Consider the following 26,318-nt stretch of genomic DNA (forward strand, 5'->3'; position numbering starts at 1 on the left):
CCATCAGATCATGCTTTTTCAGATCTGCATTATCATGTCATTTGTTCTGTTTTGAATGCTTATGTATTCAGACAGAGAGACTTTAATTTTGCCCATTTATATTATTATTTTTGTAATGTCTAGCTTTATCTTTTGACTTACTTTTAGATTCATGCTCTGTATCCTTTTCTGCCATGGCCTCTTTATAATTTCCCATATCAATGCCTTCCTCTCTTGTCAATGAAATCCAATAAACATTGCCACTTCAAGATAAATAATGCAATTCTTACTTTCTTTCCAAAAGACATTCGACATAGTGTTAGAAAAAACACTTGAGGAAATATATGCCTCACTGAATTAAAAGGACAATAGCAACATGGATACAAAAATGGCCGAGGGATAAGAAACAACTAATATCTAATAGATATTTTTTGGGCTGGAAGAAGATTTGTGGTTGAGGTCTCCTGTGGTCAGTATTAGAATCCTTGCATTTCCTGGTGTATATTTATGATCTAGAACTTGATGTGCAGGGGATAATTTCAAAGTTTGCAGTTGATATAAAACATGATGTGGAGGTATCAATGTTGGACGGGTGTGGACAAAGTCAAAAGTCACGCAGTCATGTTGTAGTCCAACAGGTTTATTTCAAATCATAAGCTTTCAGCATGCAACCCCTTTGTCAGGTGAAGTTCTGGCTTTGAAACAAAACTTAGGAGAACTGCAAACTGTTAGGACAATGTAGAACTTCAAAAGGACATTGACACAAAGGCAGAGATAGTAGGAACTGCAGATGTTGGAGAATCTGAGATAACAAGGTGTAGAGCTGGATGAACACAGCAGGCCAAGCAGCATCATTTCTGAAGGAGGGTCTAGGCCCGAAACATGAAGCTTTTGTGCTCCTGAGATGCTGCTTGGCCTGCTGTGTTCATCTAGCCTCACATTTTATTATCTTAGCTTTCCTACTCTTTGACACATAGGCAGGCAGGGCAGATTGGTGACAGATGAAGTTCAACACAGAGAAGAGTGAATAGTAGAATAGCAATTTATTGCCACTCGTATTTTTGTAAAAAATCCTGTGAGAAGTGTTTAAGTCACCATACTCTGGCACCTATATTAACAACCGCAATCATACATAAAACAAATTAAGGCAAAGACCATCTTTGCTCAATTCACAGCTCACAGCTTCCTGGAAGCACATTCTCTACCACTGAACAAAGCCGAAATCAACTGAGTAATAAGTTTCTCACACAAGGTATAGAGGGACAGTACAAAGTAAAGGAGACAATTCTGAAAGGAGCAGAGAAACCCAGGAATATGCATAAATAAATCATGAAAGGTTTCAGGACAGACAGAGAGAGCTGTTAGTAAAGCATGCAGCTTTCTAGGCTTCATTAATGAGGGCCTAGAGACCAATGGCAGGGAGGTACATTACAGACATTCAAGCGACTCTTGGATAGGCGCACGGACTACAGTAAAATGAAGGATATAGAACACAGAACATAGAAAAGTACAGCACAGTACAGGCTCTTCGGCCCACAATGTTGTGCCGTGGAATAATCCTAATCCAAAAATAAAATAACCTAACCTACATTCCCCTCAATTCACTGCTGTCCACGTGCATGTCCCGCAGTCACTTAAATGTCACTAATGGCTCCGTTTCCACAACTACCACTGGTAAACTATTCCACGCGCTCACAACTCTCTGGGTGAAGAACCTCCCTCTGACGTCTCCTCTATACCTTCCTCCTAACACCTTAAAACTATGACCCCTCATGGCAGTCAATCCTGCCCTGGGGAAAAGTCTCTGGCTATCGACTCTATCCATGCCTCTCATTACCTTGTACACCTAATATGTAGGGTAGTTTGATCTTAGAATAGGGTAATAGGTCGGCACAACATCATGGGCTGAAGGAATGGTATGTTCTATGTTCCAGACAACAATGAAATTCAAGAAGACACCAGTTAGATTCTCTTTTGAGCACCTTACTATAGGAAGAATCTAAGTGCATTGGCGAGCATACAGGAGACATTTAAAAGGAGGGTTTCAGGAATATGAGGATCAGCTGAAGAAGTTGAGATTGTTTGGAGTGAAGATGAAGAGGAGATCTGATAGAATTTTTCAATCATGAGTGACCTGCACAGAGGAGACAAGGAGAAACTAGCTCCACCTCCTAAACAGCCCAAGAACCAGAGGGCACAGTTCTAAAGTATTTTGCAGAAGTAGCAATGTGAAGTGAGAAGACACTTTTCTGAAGAAGGGTCCGGACTGGAAACATCAGCTTTCCTGCTCCTCTGATGCTGCCTGGCCTGCTGTGCTCCTCCAGCTCCTCACGGTGTTATCACTTTTTACATAGTGTGGAGTTAGGGTGTGGTATGCACTGCCTAAAGGCATAGCGGGGGTAGGTTCAACTGAGGCATTCCAGGGGACATTGGACAATTTTTAAATAGAAACCATGTGCAAGGTTACCCATAGAGGCAGGAGATTAGCACTACGTTAGCTCAACAAGCAGACACAATGAATCAACGGTTCCTTCTGCACTGTAACAATTCTGTGATTCTGCTACAGTCACTTAAATAAGTCTAGACTGTGGAACCATGCAATGTTTTCAAAAAGTTACATATTTTTCTATTTTAGCACTTTACACACAATATTTTATAAAGGTTTTAAAGACTTCCTTGTCTGTACTCATAGGGAATATAACTTGCAATTTCTGTGAAATGGAGCATTGTCCATCAAAATGGATAAGTTACAAATTGGACCCCCCAACTCATCTAATTAATTTCAGTGTAAGAATCTGGGTCTCCCAGTTCCCCTCTTCAAACTGCTGGTAGCATGGTTGACCCAGTGAGCAGGGCTGCAAACATTATTTCCCATTCACACAGCAAAGGCAGACTATTTTATATTAAAAGGCAAGTTCCTCTTAAAGACAAGTCAAAAAGAAATTATTGGCATATTGGAAAGCAGTGAATAATGCAGAAAGATCCAGATAAATGGTTGGAGTGTTGAAAGTATCAGTGCTCCAGTTGCAGTAGGGGACCTAATTTGTAAATCCACAGGGAGCCAGTTAACTCTTAAGACCATTCTCAGAATGCCATGTCATTTCTGAAGAAGGGTCTAGGCCCGAAACATCAGCTTTCCTGCCCCTATGATGCAGCTTGGCCTTCTGTGTTCATCCAGCTCTATACCCTGTAATCTCAGATTCTCCAGCATCTGCAGTTCCTACTATCTCAGAATAGCATGTGATTGGATTGCAAGGAAGGTCAATTCCCAGAGTGTAGATTTAAGGTCCTGACCGCATTATGTCTCATAAACCTAGGTCGGTAGTGCATGACAATGACTATATCCTGTCATGACATTTTGTACAGCCAGCCAATCATACTGCATAACGCACTACGTCCTCATCATTCATCCAGCACTAAGCCTTGGAACTCAGGATTCATCTGTAGCATCTAAATATTCCAAGTCACACTCTGGCCCCTGTCAATGTTTCTATCCTCTCAGCTGTGTCTACGTACATTATTCTTCTGTGGCAGAGACATCACACCATTATAGCATCCACTGAAATTCTGTTTCTCTCTTTAGGACCAGGTAGCATACAATGAAAGCTGTCTGTATCTCCCTAGTTCCACAGAGCAGTGGGGTCTGCTGCATCCAATATCACTGACTACATTGGGGACGATGGCATCTTCCTGCCTATGTCCTTTCTCTGCTCCCAGTACACATCCATTCCGCTATTTGTATGATCAACAAGTTGCTGATGGCGTGACCATTAAACCTTGTTATCTACTTCATCCCACCCCTGCTTGGCCTACCTCAACATTTCCCTTCCAAATTTTTATTTTCAGACAGGCAGGAAATACTGCCTGTCTAGCCAGTGAAGGGAAAGGGAGACAGATCAGTAATAATTGCTTGATCTGAAATTTGCAGCCACTAGCATGAATATTAGCACTGACTATGCCAGGCAAGTTACCGTACAGATAGGATAAGAAAGCATTGAGTTTTCCGGGTATGAATAGTCTGAAGTTGGGAGTAAATGATGGATGCTAGCTCTCCGTGGAGGGTGAGAACACAGACAAGTTTTAGCTGCAGAAGATTCAGATGAAGACTTCAAAGAGGCACATGTACCAGCATGTTGGGTGCATTGTCTGGCCTGTTTGACTTTCTTGTGTTGTTGCCCAGGAGCATGCAGGAACTCTTCTCCATTTCACATCGCATCATTTGTTTTATATTGCCTCTCCTTATTCTTCCCACCAAAATGTACCTTGCAGTTCTGTGTTTAATCTCCGTGTGTCTACCCATTTCACCAGTCCATCTATAACCACTGAAGTCTGTTACTATCCTCCTTGAAGTTTAAAACATTTCTGATTTTCATATCATCAGAACATGTGAGTTTATGCCCTTAATATCCAAACCCAGATAATATATATAAGAGAAGCATTTTCTTAATACTGATCTCTGGAGAAAACCATTGTGAGCTTCTTCTCACAATCTGAAAATCAATAATTTACCGCCAAACACTGGCTAAACCAATTTTGTCACCATGTTGCCAATGTCCTTTTAGCTCCCCAGATTTCAAATTTGTAACCAATTAACAATGTGATACTTTTCAAAAACACTTTTTGAAGATACAACACACATCAACCACACTACTATCATCAATTCTCTCTATTACAAGTATAAAAGAACTCAATCAAGTTAGTCAAACCTAATCTCTCTTTTTAAAAAAATCCACGTGAACTCCCATGTCATAAGCAAATAACAAATGATTTTCCATGAATAATTTCCTCTAAACATTTCCACAATTTGATATTAGGTGACTGACTTGTAGTTTTCCAGTTAGTTAAAAATATCTTTAAGCCTAGACTGAGTTTAATGGGCCTACTTCCCTATGGAGTCATTATTAATGGGATAACCGACAACTTGCTGTTAGCTTTACTTATACTCATAACTTTTAGTATTATGTACAGGGAATATTTAATATGCTTACTAAATTAGCACATTATATTGAATTGAGTAGTAACGGCAGAATTTCAGAAGAAAGGAATCAACAGAAAACTGGATTTGGACAGTACAATAGCTCACAAGAAAAATGTTGCCTGGAGTTCGCACAAAGAGCCCCAAGCGTAACATCCAACCTACCTGTGTAGGAGTCGGACTTAATGACTGTGGTTTGGAGTGATGGAAGACAATAGACTCAGACAGCAAGTGATTTGGGGCTTCAACGAAAAAGATATTACAAGCAAATATATAATTTGAGGTGAGCCGTGTAGAATTAGAGTCATCCATTTAAACTGCTAAAGGGTGATTTAGATGTATCGGTCTTAATTTTCTTAGAAAATTTGGGTCATCCCTACATTTACCTGATCACCTGTGAGAAGGTGAATAGAAATTGTTGACAGATTCCCGAATTGCCTCCAATGGTTTTTGTTTCTTCTTCCAAATAGTAGGATGATGTTAGTTACTTTTGAATGAATCTTCTGAAAATGGGGCAAGTGGCTCAATGGAAAGTTGTCAGCAAATGTGACAGTCCAAACATAAGTTAATTATTTTGCCTGTAGAATGTTACATGAACATTGTGAAGTAAATAATTTACTTCCCTTTACAAGTAGATCAATGGATAATTATTCAACAAGTTTCTCCACTTCACAATCAATCCATCACCATTAAAATTATTTCATTATCCAAACTGGCCTTAGCTTATTTGCAGCACTCAAATGGTTTTGCACATTTTTCAATCAATTGCACAATTTCAACAAGATGACACTATGAGTGTTTCAGAAATTGTAGGAACTGCAGATCCTGGAGAATCTGAGATAACAAGGTGTAGAGCTGGATGAACACAGCAGGACAAGCAGCATCAGAGGAGCAGGAAAACTGACGTTTCATGTCTCCCAGACCCATGACATCAGCTTTCCTGCTCCTCTGATGCTGCTTGGCCTGCTGTGTTCATCCAGCTCTACACCTTGTTATCTGAGACTATAAACGATTGTCTTATGACAAATTATTGAAATGGGATTTTCATTAACTCTTTGATCTCTCAAAGAATTTGCCAGATATTTACTCTTTCAAAACATCTGCTGAAATAATATCAATAAATTATTGCCAGAACGTCACTCTCACAGAAAGTAAAGCTTCAGACGAAGAATGATTCAAATCAAATTCCAGAAGTTAAACACTGAGCCTATGATGTTTGTCTTGGGCACAGGGAACCTGTTATTACTCTCAAGGGGTTGCAATGTATGGATTTACCTGTTGCTGACCAATGTACAAGTCTGCTTAAAACTTGCACTTTTCATTTTAAAACAATCTGTAATAAAATGAACACAAACAGCAAGAAATGTAGCATCTGTTGAGCAGTAAAACTGTAATCTAAGTTTCACCTGGTTTTGCTGAGCCAGCTTCTGTCCCTTCCTCCAGCGCAGGATTGGTTTTAGAGCTGGAAACTCCTTTTCAGACTTGCCAGCAATTAGGTGCTTGCCCAAGTTGTAGGTAACTTCAAAGACAATTGGTGTTATCACATCCTTCACCTCCCGCTGCAGAAAGAAGCAAATTAAGATATCTCACAACAAGGCACAACAGGAATATCAGCAGGAAATGCTGGGAAGACTCAGTTCTAGCAGCATCTATTGTGAGAAACAGATTTCCACCACTTTTGTATGGCATACCAGAAATCCCCACAAGAAGATCCGAGAAAATTGGGAAATTCTTGCAGCTCAACAAGGAAAAAGACATTCATACTGTTTCACAAAGAGAACATCTACCAGATGGTACAGCAGGCCTAGCAGCAGCTGTAAAGGACAAAACAGAGTTGACATTTTGGGTCCGGTGATCCTCGAACTCAGTTCTGAGGAAGGGTCACCGGGTCTGAAACATTAACTCTGCTTTATCCTTCACAGATGCTGCCAGGCCTGCTGGGCTTTTCCAGCAACACTGTTTCGTTCCTGATTTACAGAATCTGCAGTTTTTTCAGCTTTTACTTCCCAGATAGTACTAGAATCTACAATCAACATAATTAAGGCAGAAATTAAGTGGAAGAAAAGTTGTCACTTCTTTTCAATGTTCTAAACATAAGTTCTAAAACACTTACAGGATGAATTATTTTACCTAATCATCCTATTCAGCAATGTTATTACAAAAGTCTGGAGTAGGTGGGGTCTTGAATCTGGGTCTCATAGCCCAGAGAAAAGGACACTGCCATTGCACCACAGTGCCCGAACTTGTCCAGTATGATATTTACTAATCAACCTGGTCAGTGATATTGTTGCATATCTCTGGAGCAGGTGGGACTTGGAACCAAGCCCCCATTGGCCCAGAGATAGAGGCACTACCGCCGCACCACAAGTGCTCCCATTCTTCAACAGTTTGCATTTTGCTTCTATATTTTTCAGCCGTCTAACCTTTAACAAAGCAATTGCTCGGATTACACTGGCTGATTTTATCCACAGCTTTAGTGCACGAAAGTTTGAAAGGACATTTAAGCATTGAAGCCAAAGGTAAAAACCTCCGACCCTTCCCGTGCCTCTATGTTCAACTCTGGATCTAAATGTGATGCTTATTCACACCACCAAGCCAACATAGTGGTTAGGGTTAATAAATAGTAACAAGGGAAAAGAGAGACATGTTACTGATGCTTTTTGACTTGCACTCATCAGGACAAATGCAACAATTCCAAATTTCAAATGGTCACAATAGTTTACACAACAGGAGCAAAGATTGCAAATTGTTTGGCAAGTGGATTCTGATTGACTGAGCCACTGCCTTGGAGAAAGATACAGGAGACTCCTAGCCTCCAGTGTAATTTAAAACCGTGCAAAGCTTGAACATATTCCCTTACTTTACAAAGAATGATTCCCTGTTTATGAAAATGTATCACTTCCAGCAAGCAGATATGAGCCATTTTATGAGCTCAATGTATGATTTTAAATTGGTTGTTGGTGTAATATTGAGGATTGTTCAACAACTGCTACTGATCACTGAATCACATTTAAGAGTAAACGTTGAGATAGTAGGAACTGCTGATGCCGGAGTCTGAGATGACAAGGTGTGGAGCTGGATAAACACAGCAGGCCAGGCAGCATCACAGGAGCAGGAAAGCTGATGTTTCAGATCTGGACCCTTCTTGAGAGGTTTCTCCCACCTATCCACTCCGCTATCCATCTTCTATCACCGAACCCCCACCTCTCTATTTACTTGAGAGCCACCTTCCCCTCCCACATTTCTGAAGAAGGTTCTAGGCCCGAAACATCAGCTTTCCCGCTCCTCTGATGCTGCCCGACCTGCTGTGTTCATCCAGCTCTACACCTTGTTGTCTCAGAGTAAACATTATCATTTTCAGCATTTGCAGGCATGGCCTGATTGTGGACAGTCTGTACTTTGCATATTACAAACAACCAAAGGAACATACTTCTTGATATAGACCAGTGAGCCTTACCTCAGTTGTTGGTAAAGTGTTGGAAAACGTTATAAGGGATAGGATTTATAATCATCTAGAAAAGAATAAATTGATTAGGGATAGTCAGCACGGTTTTGTGAAGGGAAGGTCGTGCCTCACAAACCTTATTGAGTTCTTTGAGAAGGTGATCAAACAGGTAGATGAGAGTAAACCGGTTGATGTGGTGTATATGGATTTCAGCAAGGCGTTCACTAAGGTTCCCCACAGTAGGCTATTGTACAAAATGCGGAGGAATGGAATTGTGGGAGATATAGCAGTTTGGTTCGGAAATCGGCTTGCTGAAAGAAGACAGAGGGTGGTCGTTGATGGGAAATGTTCATCCTGGAGACCAGTTACTAGTGGTGTACCGCAAGGGTCGGTGTTGGGTCCACTGCTATTTGTCATTTTTATAAATGACCTGGATGAGGGCGTAGAAGGATGGGTTAGTAAATTTGCAGATGACACTAAGGTCGGTGGAGTTGTGGATAGTGACGAAAGATGCTGTAGGTTGCAGAGAGACATAGATAAACTGCAGAGCTGGGCTGAGAGGTGGCAAATGGAGTTTAATGCAGACAAGTGTGAGGTGATGCACTTTGGTAGGAGTAACCGGAAGGCAAAGTACAGGGCTAAGGGTAAGATTCTTAGTAGTGTAGATGAGCAGAGAGATCTCGGTGTCCATGTAAACAGATCCTTGAAAGTTGCCACCCAGGTTGACAGGGCTGTTAAGAAGGCATACAGTGTTTTAGCTTTTATTAATAGAGGGATTGAGTTCCGGAACCAAGAGGTTATGGTGCAGCTGTACAAAAGTCTGGTGCAGCCGCACTTGGAGTATTGTGTACAGTTCTGGTCACCGCATTATAAGAAGGGTGTGGAAGCTTTGGAAAGGGTGCAGAGGAGGTTTACTAGGATATTGCCTGGTATGGAGGGAAGGTCTTACGAGGAAAGGCTGAGGGACTTGAGGCTGTTTGCATTAGAGAGAAGAAGGTTGAGAGGTGACTTAATTGAGACGTATAAAATAATCAGAGGGTTAGATAGGGTGGATAGGGAGAGCCTTTTTCCCAGGATGGTAACGGTGAGCACGAGGGGGCATAGCTTTAAATTGAGGGGTGAAAGTTATAGGACAGATGTCAGAGGTAGTTTCTTTACTTAGAGAGTAGTAAGGGAATGGAACGCTTTGCCTGCAACGGTAGTAGATTTACCAACTTTAGGTACATTTAAGTCGTCATTGGATAAGCATATGGGCGTACATGGAGTGGTATAGGTTGGATGGGCTTGAGATCGGTATGACAGGTCGGCACAAGATTGAGGGCCGAAGGGCCTGTACTGTGCTGAAATGTTCTATGTTCTAAAATTAAATAACCAGCCAGCTGTAGATGCAGATGGCTTCTGTAACTGGCATCACACCAGCGCTGTGTGATAGGAGGAGCATCTTTCTGAACTAATAGTAGCATTCAATTAGCAGAAAACACCATTTAAGGAAACCAATGAAAATGTCAATGAGTGTTGAACCTAAAGAGGATTTAACAGTTAGACCACAGTTACACCATGACACAAGCTGTCATTAAAACTTTGCTCAAATGCTTGAGTTGGTAAGTTTATACTTTTAATATTACATATCCAGAAAATGGTAGCACATCTATAATGCCATGATATAACAACAAGGCATAAATATTTACAGCTTCCTTCAGCAGCATGTTCATGACTAAATTTGCAGTTTTGAATGAACATATGAAAGGAACTGCTATCCCACTTCCTGCAGACAAAGGGGGTGGCCATGGGTACCTGCATGGGCCCAAGCTATGCCTGCCTCTTTGTAGGTTACGCGGATCAATCCCTCTTCCACACCTACACTAGCCCTAAACCCCACCTCTTTCTCTGTTACATTGATGACTGTTTTGGTGCTGCGTGCACTCACAAGGAGCTCAAACAGTTCATCCACTTCACCAACACCTTCCACCCCAACATTAAGTTCACCTGGACCATCTCCAATGCATCCCTCACCTTCCTGGACCTCTCTGGTTTCCAGGTGGTTGCCTGAGATAGAGACAATCTCCATTCAAGCCTACCACACCTCCCACAGCTACCTAGAATACACCTCCTCCCACCCACCTTCCTGCAAAAATGCCATCGCCTGTTCAAAATTCCTTCACCTCCGCCACATCTGCTCCCAGGATGAGGCATTCCACTCCCATTCTCAGATGTCCTTGTTTTTCAAGTACTGCAACTTTGCTCCCCTCCACTAGTCGAGAACGCTCTCGACCTTGTCTCCTGCATTTCCCCCAACTCATCCCTCACACCCCCTCCCCGCTATAGAAACAAAATCAGAATCCCCCTCGTCCTCACGTACCACCCCACCAACCTTCGGATCCAACGCATCATCTTCCAACACTTCCGCCATCTGCAATCCGACCCCACCACCAAAGACATTTTTCCCTCCCCACCCTTATCTGCTCTCTGGAGGGACCATTCTCTCCGTAACTCCCTTGTCCGCTCCACACTCCCCTCCAGCCCCACCACACCTGGCAACTTTTCCCTGCAACCGCAGGAAGTGCTACACCTGCCCCCACACCTCCTCCCTCACCCCCATCCCAGGCCCCAAGAAGACTTTCCACATCAAGCAGATGTTCACCTGCACATCTGCCAATGTGGTACACTGCGTCCGCTGTAACCGTTGTGGCCTCCTCTGCATTGGGGAAACCAAGCAGAGGCTTAGGGACCGCCTTGCAGAACACCTCGGCTCGGTTCCCAGTTGTGCACCATTTCCACTCCCCCTCCCATTCCTTAGACAACATGTCTATCCTGGGCCTCCTGCAGTGCCACAATGATGCTACCCAAAGGTTGCAGGAACAGCAACTCATATTCCGCTTGGGAACCCTGCAGCCCAATGGTATCAATGTGGACTTCACAAGCTTCAAAATCTCCCCTTCCCCCACCGCATCCCAAAACCAGCCCAGCTCATCCCCGCCTCCATAACCTGTTCCTCCTCTCAGTTATCCCCTCCTCCCACCTCAAGCCCCACCCCCATCTCCTACCTATTAGCCTCATCCCACCTCCTTGACCTCTCTGTCCTCCCTGGAGTGACCTATCTCTTCCCTACCTCCCCACCGACACTCACCTTTACTGGCTCCATCCCCGCCTCTTTCACCTGTCCATCTCCTCTCCACCTACCTTCTCTCCTCTCTCCATCTTCTATCCGCTACCCTCTCTCTTCCTGTTTATTTCAGAACCCCCTTCCCCTCCCCTATTTCTGAAGGAGGACCTAGGCCTGAAACGTCAGCTTTCCTGTTCCTCTGATGCAGCTTGGCTTGCTGTGTTCATCCAGCTCTATATCTTGTTATTTCAGATTCTCCAGCATCAGCAGTTCCTACTATCTCTCGCTATCAATCTGTAGGTCAAATACAATCTTCACAAAGATTACGCCATTAACAGTATGCTGCAGTCAGTCCAAGGGATTGTTCAGCCAATCTTGCAATTGAGCAACCATGTGAATTAATAGCAATGCCACAGTGATGCCAGATTCGTATTCCATAAACTGAATGACTGCAAAACTCCAAGGTGCTGAGGTATTCTCATGCTTAAGTAACAAATGCATAGTATGCAGGAACGGCAATTAATTAACACATCTAGTAGAGTGCTAGTAGAAGTTGAACTTATGAGTATGACTGTTCTTCTTCATTTATGCATGGCATTCATGAAGTCACATCTTGAATACTGTACTGAAAACAACAAATGCTTGAGATCACAGCAGGTCAGACAGCATCCATGGAGAGAAAGCAAGCTACTGCAAGTCTAGAAAACTTCAGGGCTGAAGTGTGGAAGGGAAAGCATTTGTGCTCAGTGAGGTAGTGGGTGCAGGGTGCTGATGGAGAAAAAATGTTGCTAGCTCAGATTAAGCAATCAAAATGTGAGTATGGTATAACAATGGTGTGTCTCCAGCCAGACTTGACTTCATTTCAGCTCTGATGAACAGTTATGTAGACTCAAAACATCAGCTTACTCTCTCTCCATGGATGCTGTATGACCCACTGTGGTCTCCAGCATTTGTTGTTTTCAGCACAGATTGCAGAATCTGCAGGAATTTGTTCCTACACATTGAATACTGTCTGCAGTTTTCACCTCCTTATTTCAGCAAGGATGTAAATACATTGGCGATGGTTAAGAGGAGATTCACGAGATTGACACCTGGAATGAGTGAGCTGTCTTACAGCTTGGACTGACCAGGTTCATTCAACTGGCAATTAGACAGTGAGGAGTTACTTGACCCTGAGTGGTCTTGACATGATGGACATAAGGAGGAGGTTTCTGCTTCCGACTGAGTTCAGAAATGTTTAAAAATTAGGAGTTCCCCTTTTAGGACATAGTCAAGGCGTTTTTCTTCTCCTCTCAGAAGGTTGTAGAACCTTGGAACACTGCCTCAGAAGGCAGGGTCACTAATATTTTTAATGCAGAGGAATGGTTTCTTGTTTGGCGAAGTTATCAGGCCTAGATGGGAATGTGGAATTCAGAACACTAACAAATCAGCAGTGTTTATCTTTTAGATAACGATCCAATTCTCTTCTGAATGCAATCAATTAGATCTGCCTCTACCATACTATCCCCAAGCACTCGTCACGTAGAAAGGCTTTTCCTCATCTCATCGTAACTTTTTTTGTTAGTCAGCTCAAAACAGTGTATACTGATTCTCAAACCTTCTGCCAAAGAGACAGTTTCTCCTTAATTATTCTGTATTCTTGGCAGATTCTGTAAATTGTTTGTCAGTGTTGGTTACAAGCGCATTGTTCTAATGTCTTGGTCAATGAGATGGATTTCTCCCAAGCTGCACTTTAAGTCATATTCCCATTTATCAGTAGAAAAGATTGAGATTGTTTGGAATGAATGCAAAGCTTTGGCAACCAGGTTCCCTTTTCAGCAATACTCAAACTGGGAGAATAATCAGAAACATTAAGCAATTCAAACACAGAGACTCAGCGGCTGTAGGCAGTGCCTACAGAACAATAGGTTCTGCCTCTTGGATATTTCATCATAACTTTATTTCTTACGACTTGCACAAATTCTTTCACTGGCAGCAGAGTGCCCTGTATCTGCCACCTTTGCTCCCACATGAATAGCAGAGGGAGATGGCCAGCACGGAGGTTTGCTGTCACGTTCCCTGCGAGTCCTGGCCGAGTGCCAACAGATGAGGCACTGAATTGGTCTTACTTAAGGGTCTTAATGGGAAATGGGGCAGGTAGGCCACCCACAGATCTTCCTGCTACCACTTTAACCAGGGTGGAACCAAGACACACCGGCCAACTATCTGTCTAATAATAGGCCCCCAGTTTACCAAACTCCCCGCAGGGGGTTGTGCATTAAGTACCACATTGAGGGTAGAACTAGAAGAGATGTTTCACATTCAGTAACTTGTACTACCTTAAAATCTTTGCCAACTAATCCTCTCATTATTTATATATAATAGTTAATCACAATAACTAATCTTAGAGGTTAATATGAACGGAAAACTGGACTGAGTTGTACAAACAATTAAGTGACAAAGTTCCAGCTATCTCATCCTTTAACCCTTAACACTCCTCATCTCAGTTTCCTTCTATCTGTTTTCACACTTCAGCACAACTATTTCCCTGCATATTTGTTCTAAAACCTGTTTATCAGTTTAATTTCACTGAAACCCAAGAATACAAACAGGCAAAATTCAAAACCACTGTGAAAACCAAGTGATTTATCAGACAGTTTCAAAGGAGTCTCTCCACAGAACCTCATAATCAGATAAACTAAATTATGTCAAAATCATTAGCTCATTAGATCTGACACTAAGTAAATTAGGAAAGAAAAGTTCAAAATCCCTAATCAATGCCTAATTAAATGCAGCTTGCTGTGTCAGCCTGATTTATCCTAATGTGTGGACTGAGTTCAGTAATCACACTATTTTCCTAAACAACATTGTGTTAAATTATATTAACAACCAGGAAATATTAAACCTAACATTGAATTTCTCATCTGCTAATCCCAATATTGTGCATCCATCCATAACCTGAACACTGGCTTGTTCATTAATTTATTCTGGCTAAAATTAAGGTTTCTAAATGTGATGCTGAACAAAGACCTCTATAAGGTTGGCAGCTTTTTAACTGAGTTGTGCAAGATTGCTTTTGGAACTGACTTAGCCTTAAATATCCAGACATAGGATAAAACTTTGAAGCTAGACCACAGAACACTAATTTAAGGTCAATAGCAAAAGAGACATGAAGGAGAACTGTTTTATAAAGTGAGTGTTAGCTTCTGGAACGCATCTGCCTATTTGCAGCAAAACTAACTCCAATCTGTCCAATTACCACTCCATCAGTCTGTTCTTATCACAAAGTCATGGAAAATGCCATTAATGCCATTATCAAAGGGCACTGGCTCCTGCTCACTAATGCTCAGTTTGAATTCCACCAGCATTTAACACCAGAACTTCTGAAGCTTTAGCTCAAATATGGACAAAAATCAGTGAATTCAAGAGGTGGGATGAGAGTGAGTACCCTTGATATCAAAGTACCAACTTCCTGGACTTGGCGAGCCAAGCTCCAGAGAAGAATGGAAGTCAATGGGAATGGGATAAGGCTGGGGACGGGAGCTCGCTAGTGTTTGAGTCATATATAGCACAAAGTTATTCATCTCATCCCCAGGACATTACTGCAGCCAGGTAGTGTCCTGACTTAACAGTCTTCGGTTGTTTCTCAAGACTTTCCCCTTGCATGTGGTCAGAAGTGGACAGTTCACACAAATATTTGACTGCGTTTGGATTCCTCAGGTACCAAGATAGTCTCTGTCCACATTCAGCAAGACTTGGGTGACATTCCAGCTTGGGGCGAGAAGTAACATTTGAGCCTCACAGTGCCAGACAATGCACGTCACCAATGAAAAAGAATCCAAACATCTCTCCTCAATATTCAACAATGTTACCATTGCCAAATCCTCCAGCATCAGTGTTGGCATTAGCCAGAAACTGGGCTGGACCAGCCATCTAAATGCTGCGACATCAAGAGCAAAGCAGATGCTGAGAATCCAGCAAAGAGTAATTCACATCCTAACTCCCCAAAGACTGACCACAAGCTACAAGGCACACATCAGAAGTAATATGGAATACTCTTCATTTGCCTAGCTCCAACAACAGTCAAGAAACTCCAAGACAAAGCAGAGATAATGGGAACTGCAGATGCTGGAGAATCCGAGATAACAAAGTTTGGAGCTGGATGAACACAGCAGGCCAAGCAGCATCTCGGAAGAACAAAAGCTGACGTTTTGATGAAGGGTCTAGGCCTGAAACGTCAGCTTTTGTGCTCCTAAGATGCTGCTTGGCCTGCTGTGTTCATTCGGCTCCTCACCTTGTTATCCAAGACAAAGCAGCCTGAGATAACAAGGTGCAGAGCTGGATAAACACAGCAGGTCAAGTAGCATCAGAGGAGCAGGAAGGCTGATGTTTCAGGCCTAGACCCTTCTTCAGAAATAGGGGAGGGGAAGGGGGTTATGAAATAAATAGGAAGTGAGGACGAGGTGGATAGAAGATGGATAGAGGAGAAGATAGGTGGAAAGGAGACAGACCGGTCAAAGAGGCAGGGATGGACCAGTAAAGGTGAGTGTAGGTGGGGAGGTAGGGAGAGGATAGGCGGGTTTGAGGTTAGTAGGTAGGAGATGGGGGTGGGGCTTGAGGTGAGAGGAGGGGACAGTTAGGGAGGCGGGGTTGAGCTGGGCTGGTTTTGGGATGCGGTAGGGGGAGGGGAGATTTTGAAGCTTGTGCCTACTATCTCTGAGACAAAGCAGCCTGTTAGATTGCCATTCTACTCACCAATAAATACTCACTCTCTCCATTCTCAGCACACACGAACTGCAATGTGTATCATCAACAAACTTAACTGTAGCAACTTATCAAGCTAATTCAACTGCTCCTTCCAAACTTGAGAGTTCTATCACCTGGATGGTCAAGGGCATCAGACTAATGGGAACAGCACGACCTGTTGAGTTCTCAGTCAAGTGACTCACCATACTTATGTGGAACTATACCACTGTTCCTTCATTGACCCAGAATGGTGGAGTTTCCCTTACTGGAAGCATTAAGTGAGTACCTACGTAAGACGGATGATAGCAGTTCAAGACAACGCATCACCAGTTTCTCCACAACAAAGGACGGACAAGTCCTGGCCTTATCTATGACAATCATACCTCATGAAAGAATATTTGAAAACTGCTTGACAGTGTGGTGAAAAACAACATTCCAACTGTAGGTTTTTAGAAGAGAATTGGTTAATTATCTGAAGGAAAAAGAAATTACAGAGTGGCAGGAAAAAGAAAGAGGAATGGAATTGGTTGACTTGCCCTTTAGTGAGCCAGCACAGGTAGAAAGGGCTGAATAGCCTCCTTCTGTGCTTTTAGCTATGACTTTAGATCCCAAAACTTAGTAAATGGCATAAAGCTTTGGATGAGGCACAATTAAATAAATTAACTGGTAGGGCAACATGCTTAATTTTATACTTGTTAAAATTTAAAACCTGAAGTTAATGAGAAGTACTAATTCATTGACCTACCCAGCAATTTGTTCTATCAGCACTTTCATCAGGGAAGCCTCCACATATGGACACAGACATACACACTTATATCCATATCTAAGATAATAAAATGTGAGGCTGGATGAACACAGCAGGCCCAGCAGCATCTCAGGAGCATAAAAGCTGACGTTTTGGGCCTAGCCCCGATGAAGGGTCTAGGCCCGAAACGTCAGCTTTTATGCTCCTGAGATGCTGCTGGGCCTGCTGTGTTCATCCAGCCTCACATTTTATTATCTTGGATTCTCCAGCATCTGCAGTTCCCATTATCACTATATCCATATCTATATTACCAGTCAGCAACATTCTTACTTTGAGACAGAAGTTTGTGGATTCAAGCCCCATTTGGGTTTTTGAGAATCAAAATTTAAGTTGATTAATGGAGCGCTTAGATATTTTTTATTCTCTTCAAAAAACAGAAGACAAATTACATTTGGTGTCCTTGCCAATATTTATTCTTCAATCAACATCATAAAATAAGTCATCATCACATTAATTTTGGGACATAGGTTTGCATAAATTGGTTTTCACTGCTATGTTACAGCGGTGTCTACAGTTCAAAGATACTTCATGGTCTATAAATCACTCTCAGCTATCCTGTGATCTTGCAAGGCATTTTATAAATACATGTCTTATTTTAACAGGGCATGCTGGAATTAGTGCATAGACAAAAAGAAAATCACAGCATTAATCATAATCAGTGGGATTAATACAAGGAAATTTAGGTCACCTCCTTTGTGAAGATCAAAAGAGTGGAATCGTAATCTGAGGTCTGAGCAATGTGCGATATGTCACATTGTGTAGCAGAATCGGGTGAGGAGTCTGCTGCAGCTCATCTCAACGTCAGGAGCATATCACACCATCATTTATGCTTTTCACGTGCAGTGAGGTGAGTTTCTCCCCAGGAAGTGATGATTTGCCAATTAAAGAGGATTATTGCTTGTTAAAAATCTTGCTGACTGTCTGTTCTGCCTCATTAACATTCAGCTTTCTAATTTACCAAACCACGAGGGGTCATAGTTTTAAGCTGGTTGGAGGAAAGTATAGAGGGGATGTCAGAGGCGGGTTCTTTACACAGAGAATTGTGAGAGCATGGAATGCGTTGCCAGCAGCAGTTGTGGAAGCAAGGTCATTGGGGACATTTAAGAGACTGCTGGACATGCATATGGTCACAGAAATTTGAGGGTGCATGCATGAGGATCAATGGTCGGCACAACATCGTGGGCTGAAGGGCCTGTTCTGTGCTGTACTGTTCTATGTTCTAAGCTTTTGAGAGAATTCGGCATAGAAATCAGAGCGGGTGCCTGACACCTTCAGCTCACCACTTGCTCCAAATGACCTCCATGCTGGACACTGGGAACCAACATCTCAGGCCACACTCCATGGGCATTAGCCACACACAGCTCCCATCCATGGTCATCAGCATCCAATATGCATCAACCTCTAACAACCCGCATGGCACATCTCTGATACATGTGCATCAATGATGCTTTGGCAACTATCAGTGTAGTGTTACAACAAGGACATTGTGCTCAAGGACAGGGACTGGGCCAGGCTGCATCTCCAAGTCCCCTGCTTACTGTCGAAATACTCATTCATTCTAAGCTGACCTGGATACTGGCAGCGCCCCTACTTTACTCTGCCTTTTTGCATTTTGCCCACTCAGCAACAGACATCAGCCTCACATTACATCTGTCTTGCTTTTCCATTTAGCTCAGGCATAAAGGAAGGAAGTTCACCATTGTTGTCTGCGGGTTTCAATCAAATCGAGGGAGATACCTCCACTCAGAAAGTCCAGGTACATCAAGTCACAAGCAGCCCCCATTAGCAGTCAGCAGGCTTGGAAATTGTTGGACAGCTGCTCGGGCAGTCAAGGTCGGGTTGCTCTCCGCATAAGGGCTGACGAGCTGAACGTTGCTGAACTTCTGCCCTTTCTGGGTCAGTTTTCCTCCTTGAATGACAGATAGACAGGAATGGCAGCAGATGAAAGTGAGCAACACAGCTGTTATTCTTGCTGGATATGTCCTGAGGATGTGGGTAGACAGCACAGAGGGAATACAGGGTTAGTACTGATGACAGTAAGTGAGTGAAGAGGTTCGAGGGCAATAGTGATCGTGGGTGAGCGTGAGCCTTGGTGGGAGGTGGGTGCAGTATCAGAGACAGAGTGAGTGTTAGGTAGTTGAGAGAAAATGGTGGCACTTAAACAGATGGAATAGAGAAGGACATTCACTGTAGGAGGAGGGTCCTGGGCACTCCAGTAGATCGCTGAAACTGCTTTAACTTGGGTGGTTACCTTGGATCAGGGTGTCATGGTCTGGTGTCATGGCCTCCTCTCCTGCTCCTAGGGAGTGAGGATGTCCATCCAATCAGTTGTACTCCTTCCACTGGGGCCTTCAGGTCCCTGCCAGTGTTCCCTCTAATGCTTTTTCTTCCACACAGATCTCCAAGGTCCGTGCACAGCAGCTACTGCTAGAACCGCAAGTTGTAGATGCAAATGCAATGAATGTCATGCATGAAATATTGGAGTGGCACAACAGGCATCTTAGAGAGAAAGCTGCTCCCTGTTACACAGCAGAGCAAATGTTAGGAACTGTGCAGGTAAGCCTCAGACTAACAGTGCTTGACTGGACACACTGCAAGCTTTTTAAGGTGACAGAGATGCAAGGAATGATATCACTGCATAGTATATTGTTCTGGGAATAGAACCTGGTAAATTGGGGCTCGAGTCAGACCCGAGATGCAAAGCAGTGATGTTGGCAATCAATGCAGTAGCTTTTGTAAGATATGACAAGAGAACTGGCTAGGTCTCACAACAAAAAACCCTCTAAAAATCTTGACATTTCTTGTGCATGACCAAATAAAATGTAAGACTCAGCCCGACATGGCTATTGGTCACGATGACTAACAGGCAACCATTCATAACACAGCAGCAATTGCTGTGAGAATTCTGCTCTTGTGAAGTCCTGCAACAAAAGATATATATTGGGAAACAGCCATTTTGTTTATCTGTTAGTCAACTGCAGTTTTTTTTTAACCATGTGGGTCATGGCAAAGTTGGAGTTTTGCCCTTCGAGAAATTAATGCTGACACTGGATACTTTACAATAGGAAATGTCCAATTCCTCAGCATGACCACCTGTCAACATAATGTGTATAGAGTGTTCAACTTCCTTACAAACAAACTTTGTAAATATAATCCTCTCACATACACTTGTTCTTGAAGTTTATACTTAAGGTAATTGGTACGGTGACATGGTATAGCACTAGCTATTATGAATTTATACTTAACATGCGGAAAATCAAAGTTAGAACATGGACTTTTTAAAAAACTATTGTTACTGAAAATCATCAGTACATCAAAAGCAGACTATCACAATCTGCAAAGAGAAGTGTGGAGAGCTCATGTTTCCAAGTTTAATATATGTTGAAGGTTTATTGTTCTCAATTAATATCTGATTTCCTGAGTTATCAATATGTTATTTTTTGTAGAAAGGTTCATATCATTATTCTTGAACAAATAACTTGAACTATGTTAAGTACAGATTCTCTGCTTCCCAACTGTGCGCTTAACTAGAGAATATCACTGGAAACTCGCACAAAATAGCAAGTATTAATTTTCAGGTTAGCCACATCACCAACTGGAGTACATGTTGGGAATCCCAGTTTACATCTGAATACAAAACCGTAGGCAGTGCGACTATTATCTAATAATATTCATTCTAGTAGTTATCGCAGCCGGCAGTTTACATTTTTAAAATAATTGCCCTCAAAATTAGATGAAACAAGCTGGTAAACTGCATATATAAATGGAACATTTTAGTTACAGTGAATATGTGAACTCTAGGTCCAACAACATTTTCATCGAAGACTAAATCTTGAAGATTTCAATCACAGCTATGCAGCACTAGAAGACAATCTGGCATTTTTTGGCTCTACCCCAGATGAGGCTCTGCAAATTATTATGGTTCCAAATGGGATTAACAAAATTGTCATCGGTTCGAAGGGATAAATTGGCTCTCCTTTGGTTGCTTTGCAGGTTGATTTATGAAGAATCTCCTCCCTTTTGGATTCCTTTTTGCAGATTCAAATGAATTCAGAAAGGAGTCAATTTTTCTTGAGATAACAAAAGAATAAGTTAAACAGTTACTAAACATAAGAAGTCATAATAACACAGCACACATACAAGACATTATAAATGAGAAAGAGACAACACAGTTGGAGCTGGAGGAATACAGCAGGTCAGGCAGCATCAGAGGAGCAGGAAAGTTGATGTTTCAAGTCTGGACCCTTCATCTGAAATGGAGAAGGGGAAAAGAGCTGGAAAATAAATAGAGGGGAGGGGTGGGGCTGGTGAAGGAATGTGAATGCAGGTAGGGAGTGGTGGGGCTTGGTCAGTGAGGTAGGAGGGATGGATAGGTGGAGAAGAAGATGGACAGATTATGTCAGGTCAAGGAGGTGGGGATGAGAGGAAGGATTGGACATGGGTTGAGGCTGGGAGTTGGGGAAATTTTACAACTGGTGAATTGTCTGTTAAGGCCGTCAGGCTGTAGGATCCTGAGGTGGAATGTGAGGTGCTGCTCCTCCAGTTTGCGGATGGCATCATTGTGAGACTGGAGGAGGCCCAAATTGGACATGTCACCCAGGGAGTGGGAGGGGGAGTTAAGATGGTTCGCAACTGGGAGGTGTCATCGTTTGTTGTGTACAGAGCGCAGATGCTTCATGAAATGATCCCCACATCTATGCATAGAGCAGTGGTACAGTAGACTGAGTTGGAGGATGTACAGGTGAACCCCTGTTGGATATGAAAGGTTTTTGTGGGGCACTGCATGGAGGTGAGGGGGGGAGGTGTACGGGCAGGTGTAGCTCTTCCTGTGGTTGCAGGAAAGGGTGCCGGGGTGGTGGGGCTAGTGGGGAGTGTGGAGCAGATGAGGGAGTCACAGAGAGAGAGGTCCCTACAAAAGGCAGATAGGGTTGGAGAGGGAAATATATCCTTGGCCGTGGGGTCAGTGAGAAGCAAGTCTAAAAGTAAAAATATGTATAGTTCAGCCTCTGGGTTATTCATAAAGATTAAATAGTGGTGTTGGACAGTCAATATTTGGGAATTTTGACTTTTCAGGTTGATGGAAATTCTTTTATCATCTTTCTTTTTGACAGACTTGCTAGTTTATAGCATTTACAGTGAAAGAATCTTTTACCTATAATGCAATGGTGATTAATGGGTATTCCTCCAACTGTGACCTTCACAGCACACGAGTATTTGAACTCAGACTGTACACATGGGCACTTCAGGCCACTTGCACACACGAGCACCGCATCTCACTAGCACCTTCCACTAGGACACACAGACTGGGGTCAAACTGGCTTTTAACCCCTCTTCTTGCACATTCTTGACAAGGAAGACATAAAACATGTCTCATACCAAGACTGTTACTTTATCTCTTCTCATTTTCATAGCCTGAGGTAACTCCAGGAGATTCCAGTTCAGTTTCAATTGCATTTTCTTTTTCATTTTTAAGTATCTCTTCAAAGCTTCCTTGACACGTCATCAGGGTCTCAGTCCAGGTGCCCCTCTCTCTCTCTCGCTCTCCCTCTCTCTGTCCAGACAACCAATGAATTTACATCCACTGAATTTATTTGCACATTTTGGCTGTATAGGTCCCTTTCAACAATACACATGTTGCAATTAAAGTTTGATGTGTCCATGTATGGTCTGGGGGTATGATCCCTGACATTGTCACGTTGATCTCCAAACATTATTAGAGTGACACACCACAACATTTTGAGAGCCCCAAAATAAATTTGGGAGAGCAGCAGAATCCACAAGGGAAAAAAAAGGCAGGGACAGTGTTTCTCCAGTTTCAACAGTTTTCCCTTTGCATTTAACAGGAGGTTAAAAATTTGTCCATTGCTTACATGGCAAATGATGGACACATTTAGTCAATTCCTTCACCTGGGAATCCGAGTTTCTGAGCTTCACTCAAGAGCAGTGACAGTTGTAACAGAAGGTATACTCAGTGCAGGAAACTGTATCAGCTCATCAATGGCAAATGGAGGCCCGAGGCACCAGGATAGGCAAGTTATGTGAATGATCAAAGGGGTAGAAGTTTACACATTGGCCCCCGAAAGAAAGGGATCACACTGTCCTTTCACATAGCTGGGTACTAGATTGTCCAACAGACATACCAGAGCTGCACCCAGAGTGGTATTTGCATCTGCCCAACTATTATCAACGAGATGCCTTACCAATGACTCCAAAACTTCATGTGGTGGTCAGTGTTGTTAAGCCTCATGATGCTGAAATTTAGGGTAAACAAGCATGAATCAATACCCTGGACAAAAAAGTGTGAGGCTGGATGAACGCAGCAGGCCCAGCAGCATCTCAGGAGCACAAAAGCTGACGTTTCGGGCCTACACCCTTCATCAGAGCCTCTGATGAAGGGTCTAGGCCCGAAACGTCAGCTTTTGTGCTGCTGAGATGCTGCTTGGCCTGCTGTGTTCATCCAGCCTCACATTTTATTATCTTGGATTCTCCAGCATCTGCAGTTCCCATTATCTCTGGATCAATACCCTGCTAGGACATAGTATCCCACTTCTATCCCACGGACTGTACTACTTAACAACCTTATTAATATGTTCCAGAATTGCTGTACTTTACAACTTTCTTGAAATAAATTATATCTCCACCTGATTTTTTTTAGGTTATATTAAATGATTGTGACTTGTGGTAGCAGGAGTTTCTGTGTCCTCATATCTCCAAGTTAAAACCTCGTTAGGATTTGTAAGTATATTAAAATCGGATGGTATTAATTATGCCTGAATTGTGATGAACATATAACCGTGTTGCAAGGTAATTTTAGAATTGGACAGCAGCTCTGCAAACTGCAGATATAAAAAGCTAACATGCAGCTGATAACAGATTATTTCATTGTTTAGTTAAGACAAACAAAGGAAAATATCTATTCTTTGACTATGATGTCTGGATCCAAGCCACTTAGCTACTTCTATCTCTGGCTACATTTGGTGCACTGAGCATTAAGAGGGGCTATCTGTCAGAATTTTCATCTGTTTTGATCAACTCGACCCAACAAAGAGTCATTAGTTCATTGAGTACGAATTCCAAGACTGGATTACAATGCTAGGATTGAGATTACATCTATCTGTAACTGAGTGTGTTTCCAAACATATTGACAGGGATGATGACCAGGAAAATGCACATGTGGTACAGCTCTCTTTTGCATAAAATGTTTTATTTCAAATGCAGAGTATTTGATGCTAATGCCAGGCTGTAGTCTCTAGCACTCAAAGCACTTAAACTGTTCTGGCAAAACAACCTTAAAACATATAATACGTTATTCTTGTACATTCTAATGTTGAAAAATATAAACAAGTAATTGACAAAATTTCATGATACATCGCTCATTATTGCCAACGAATTTATATCATTAGCAGATTTTAACACAAGCAGCTAATATGTACAGGTACTGGGGTGCGTGGGAAACCTCCATAATGTGAGACCAGGACCACTTAGCTCCCAAGCTTCATTACAATCCGAGAGGAAAAATAGCTGCCTGTTGTCAGTAGGAATCACCACCTGGATAACAGCAAGATTTCAGATGACGAGAGTCCATCACTGGGTACTCACTGGAACAGGAGTTTGGAGTGGGGAGGGGGTCTTCAAGCGGCAAGATAAAAGAGTTTAAAACCCCAGAGGCATTAACAACAGTAGTGTGGATGGAAGGGTGGGGATTGATGAGTGAGGACCAGGGTGGCTCCTAGAAGAGGCCACCTTTGCCTCCTGCTTTACAAGACAGCTTTCAAATAATTCAAGTAATTCAGAAGCCCTGGTGCTCCCTGCCTCAATGTTCAACTGACTGGTCCACTGCTGCAGACACGTTTCTCTGTGCTGACAGAGTCACAACACAGTTTGAATAATCACAAGGGCTACAGCAAAGCATAAAGCCCACTATCACCTCCTCAGGGAAATTAGTGATGGGGAATAAAACAATAATACTGTCATTGCCTAAAGCCCGTGGAAAATAATCACAAACGGTGCCAGTTTGATTGACAGGTGTCCAACAGATCCTCTCAATAATCCATGGCATCCCTAGCCTAGGCAGAATGAAATGATGCAAAATTCCTGACACTCTTCCATGGTGTCATCTAGCTAGAATGCGTGCCTACACTTCAACAAAGAACACAACAAGGATTGCTGTGATGTTGCAGAGTTAAATAGTTGTGAACAGTTCATGGAGAATGATCAAGCTCACAAGGCATGGAAGCTAACAGAACTGCACTCAGAAGAGGGTGGAAAAAATGGGAGGTAGGGTTTTTAATTAATCAACATTGGTTTAAATGTCCCTGAAAGTTGTCAGTTGATGTTTAAGAATTTACTTTATTTAAAATAATCTCAAAGTTACAGACAGCAAAATGTCTGAATATGTATTCCCAGGAGGGAACTGTAGCAAAACTTGATAATGATAATGGTGGTGACAGCAATAATTGTAGTAATAATCAAAGTGACAATAGTGATAGTCATCACTGTGAAAGGTGTGATAAAATTACAATGCAGATAAAAAAATTGATTTTCCACTACACCCAGGAATACAGTAATAGCACCTTCAGAGAAATCCACCCTTTTTCTTTATAGAAGGAAAACACTACCTGAGGCCAGACTTAGAAGAGATGTTTGAGAGGGGGACAAAGGATCACAGGACAAATCCTCCAATCAGAAGGCCTAACAGAAGTGGCATCCTGAGGAGGGATATGTCCAGTTTTCACTACGCTGCCAAACTGCAGAGGAGAACTGGACGTTTGTTGAAGAAGGTCAGGCTTCAAATCAATGAGTGTATCAAACTAGTTTGAACTGCCATACTGATCATTGGTCTCGTTGGCTAGACTTGATTACACTGATAACCATGGCACCTAATTTTCTTTGCCAGTGTATATATAAATGGGGACGTGTCATTGTACTCACAGCTCTAGCATCCCATGTACTCAAAGATTCAAAAGGTGACATCCAATGGGTTTTTTTTTAAAAAAACAGATGAAACATAATTTTACTGTGCATTTTAGCCTCCATTTCTAAGCACAGACTGCACAATTAATCAACTTGCTACAATCAGTGGTTGAATATTTTAATGGAACTATGCCCTGCTGATCGACAAACTATATGAAGGAAGGAAGTCATTGAGAATTCAGGAAACTCCCTGTGATGATTTCTGGGTAATGATCATTCTGTGCTGGCATTCTGCATTTTCCCAGAAACAGCTGGACAAATCGGCTACATGGCATTTTTAGCCATGTCAATAACACACAGCAGGCATGAGGTA

General features: G+C 42.4%; 1 protein-coding gene across 1 annotated transcript in view; it reads right to left on the bottom strand.

Annotated features, from left to right (window-relative positions):
- The window catches only part of itga9 (integrin, alpha 9), a 389,128-nt gene that overhangs the window by 152,635 nt on the left and 210,175 nt on the right, over positions 1-26,318 (bottom strand). Inside the window, exon 16 of the mRNA XM_048530144.2 lies at positions 6,361-6,513. Coding sequence (XP_048386101.1) covers positions 6,361-6,513 — 153 coding nt within the window. The remainder of the gene's footprint in view (positions 1-6,360; positions 6,514-26,318) is intronic.

Source organism: Stegostoma tigrinum, chromosome 5 (assembly GCF_030684315.1).
Source record: "Stegostoma tigrinum isolate sSteTig4 chromosome 5, sSteTig4.hap1, whole genome shotgun sequence".
Taxonomy (NCBI): domain Eukaryota; kingdom Metazoa; phylum Chordata; class Chondrichthyes; order Orectolobiformes; family Stegostomatidae; genus Stegostoma; species Stegostoma tigrinum.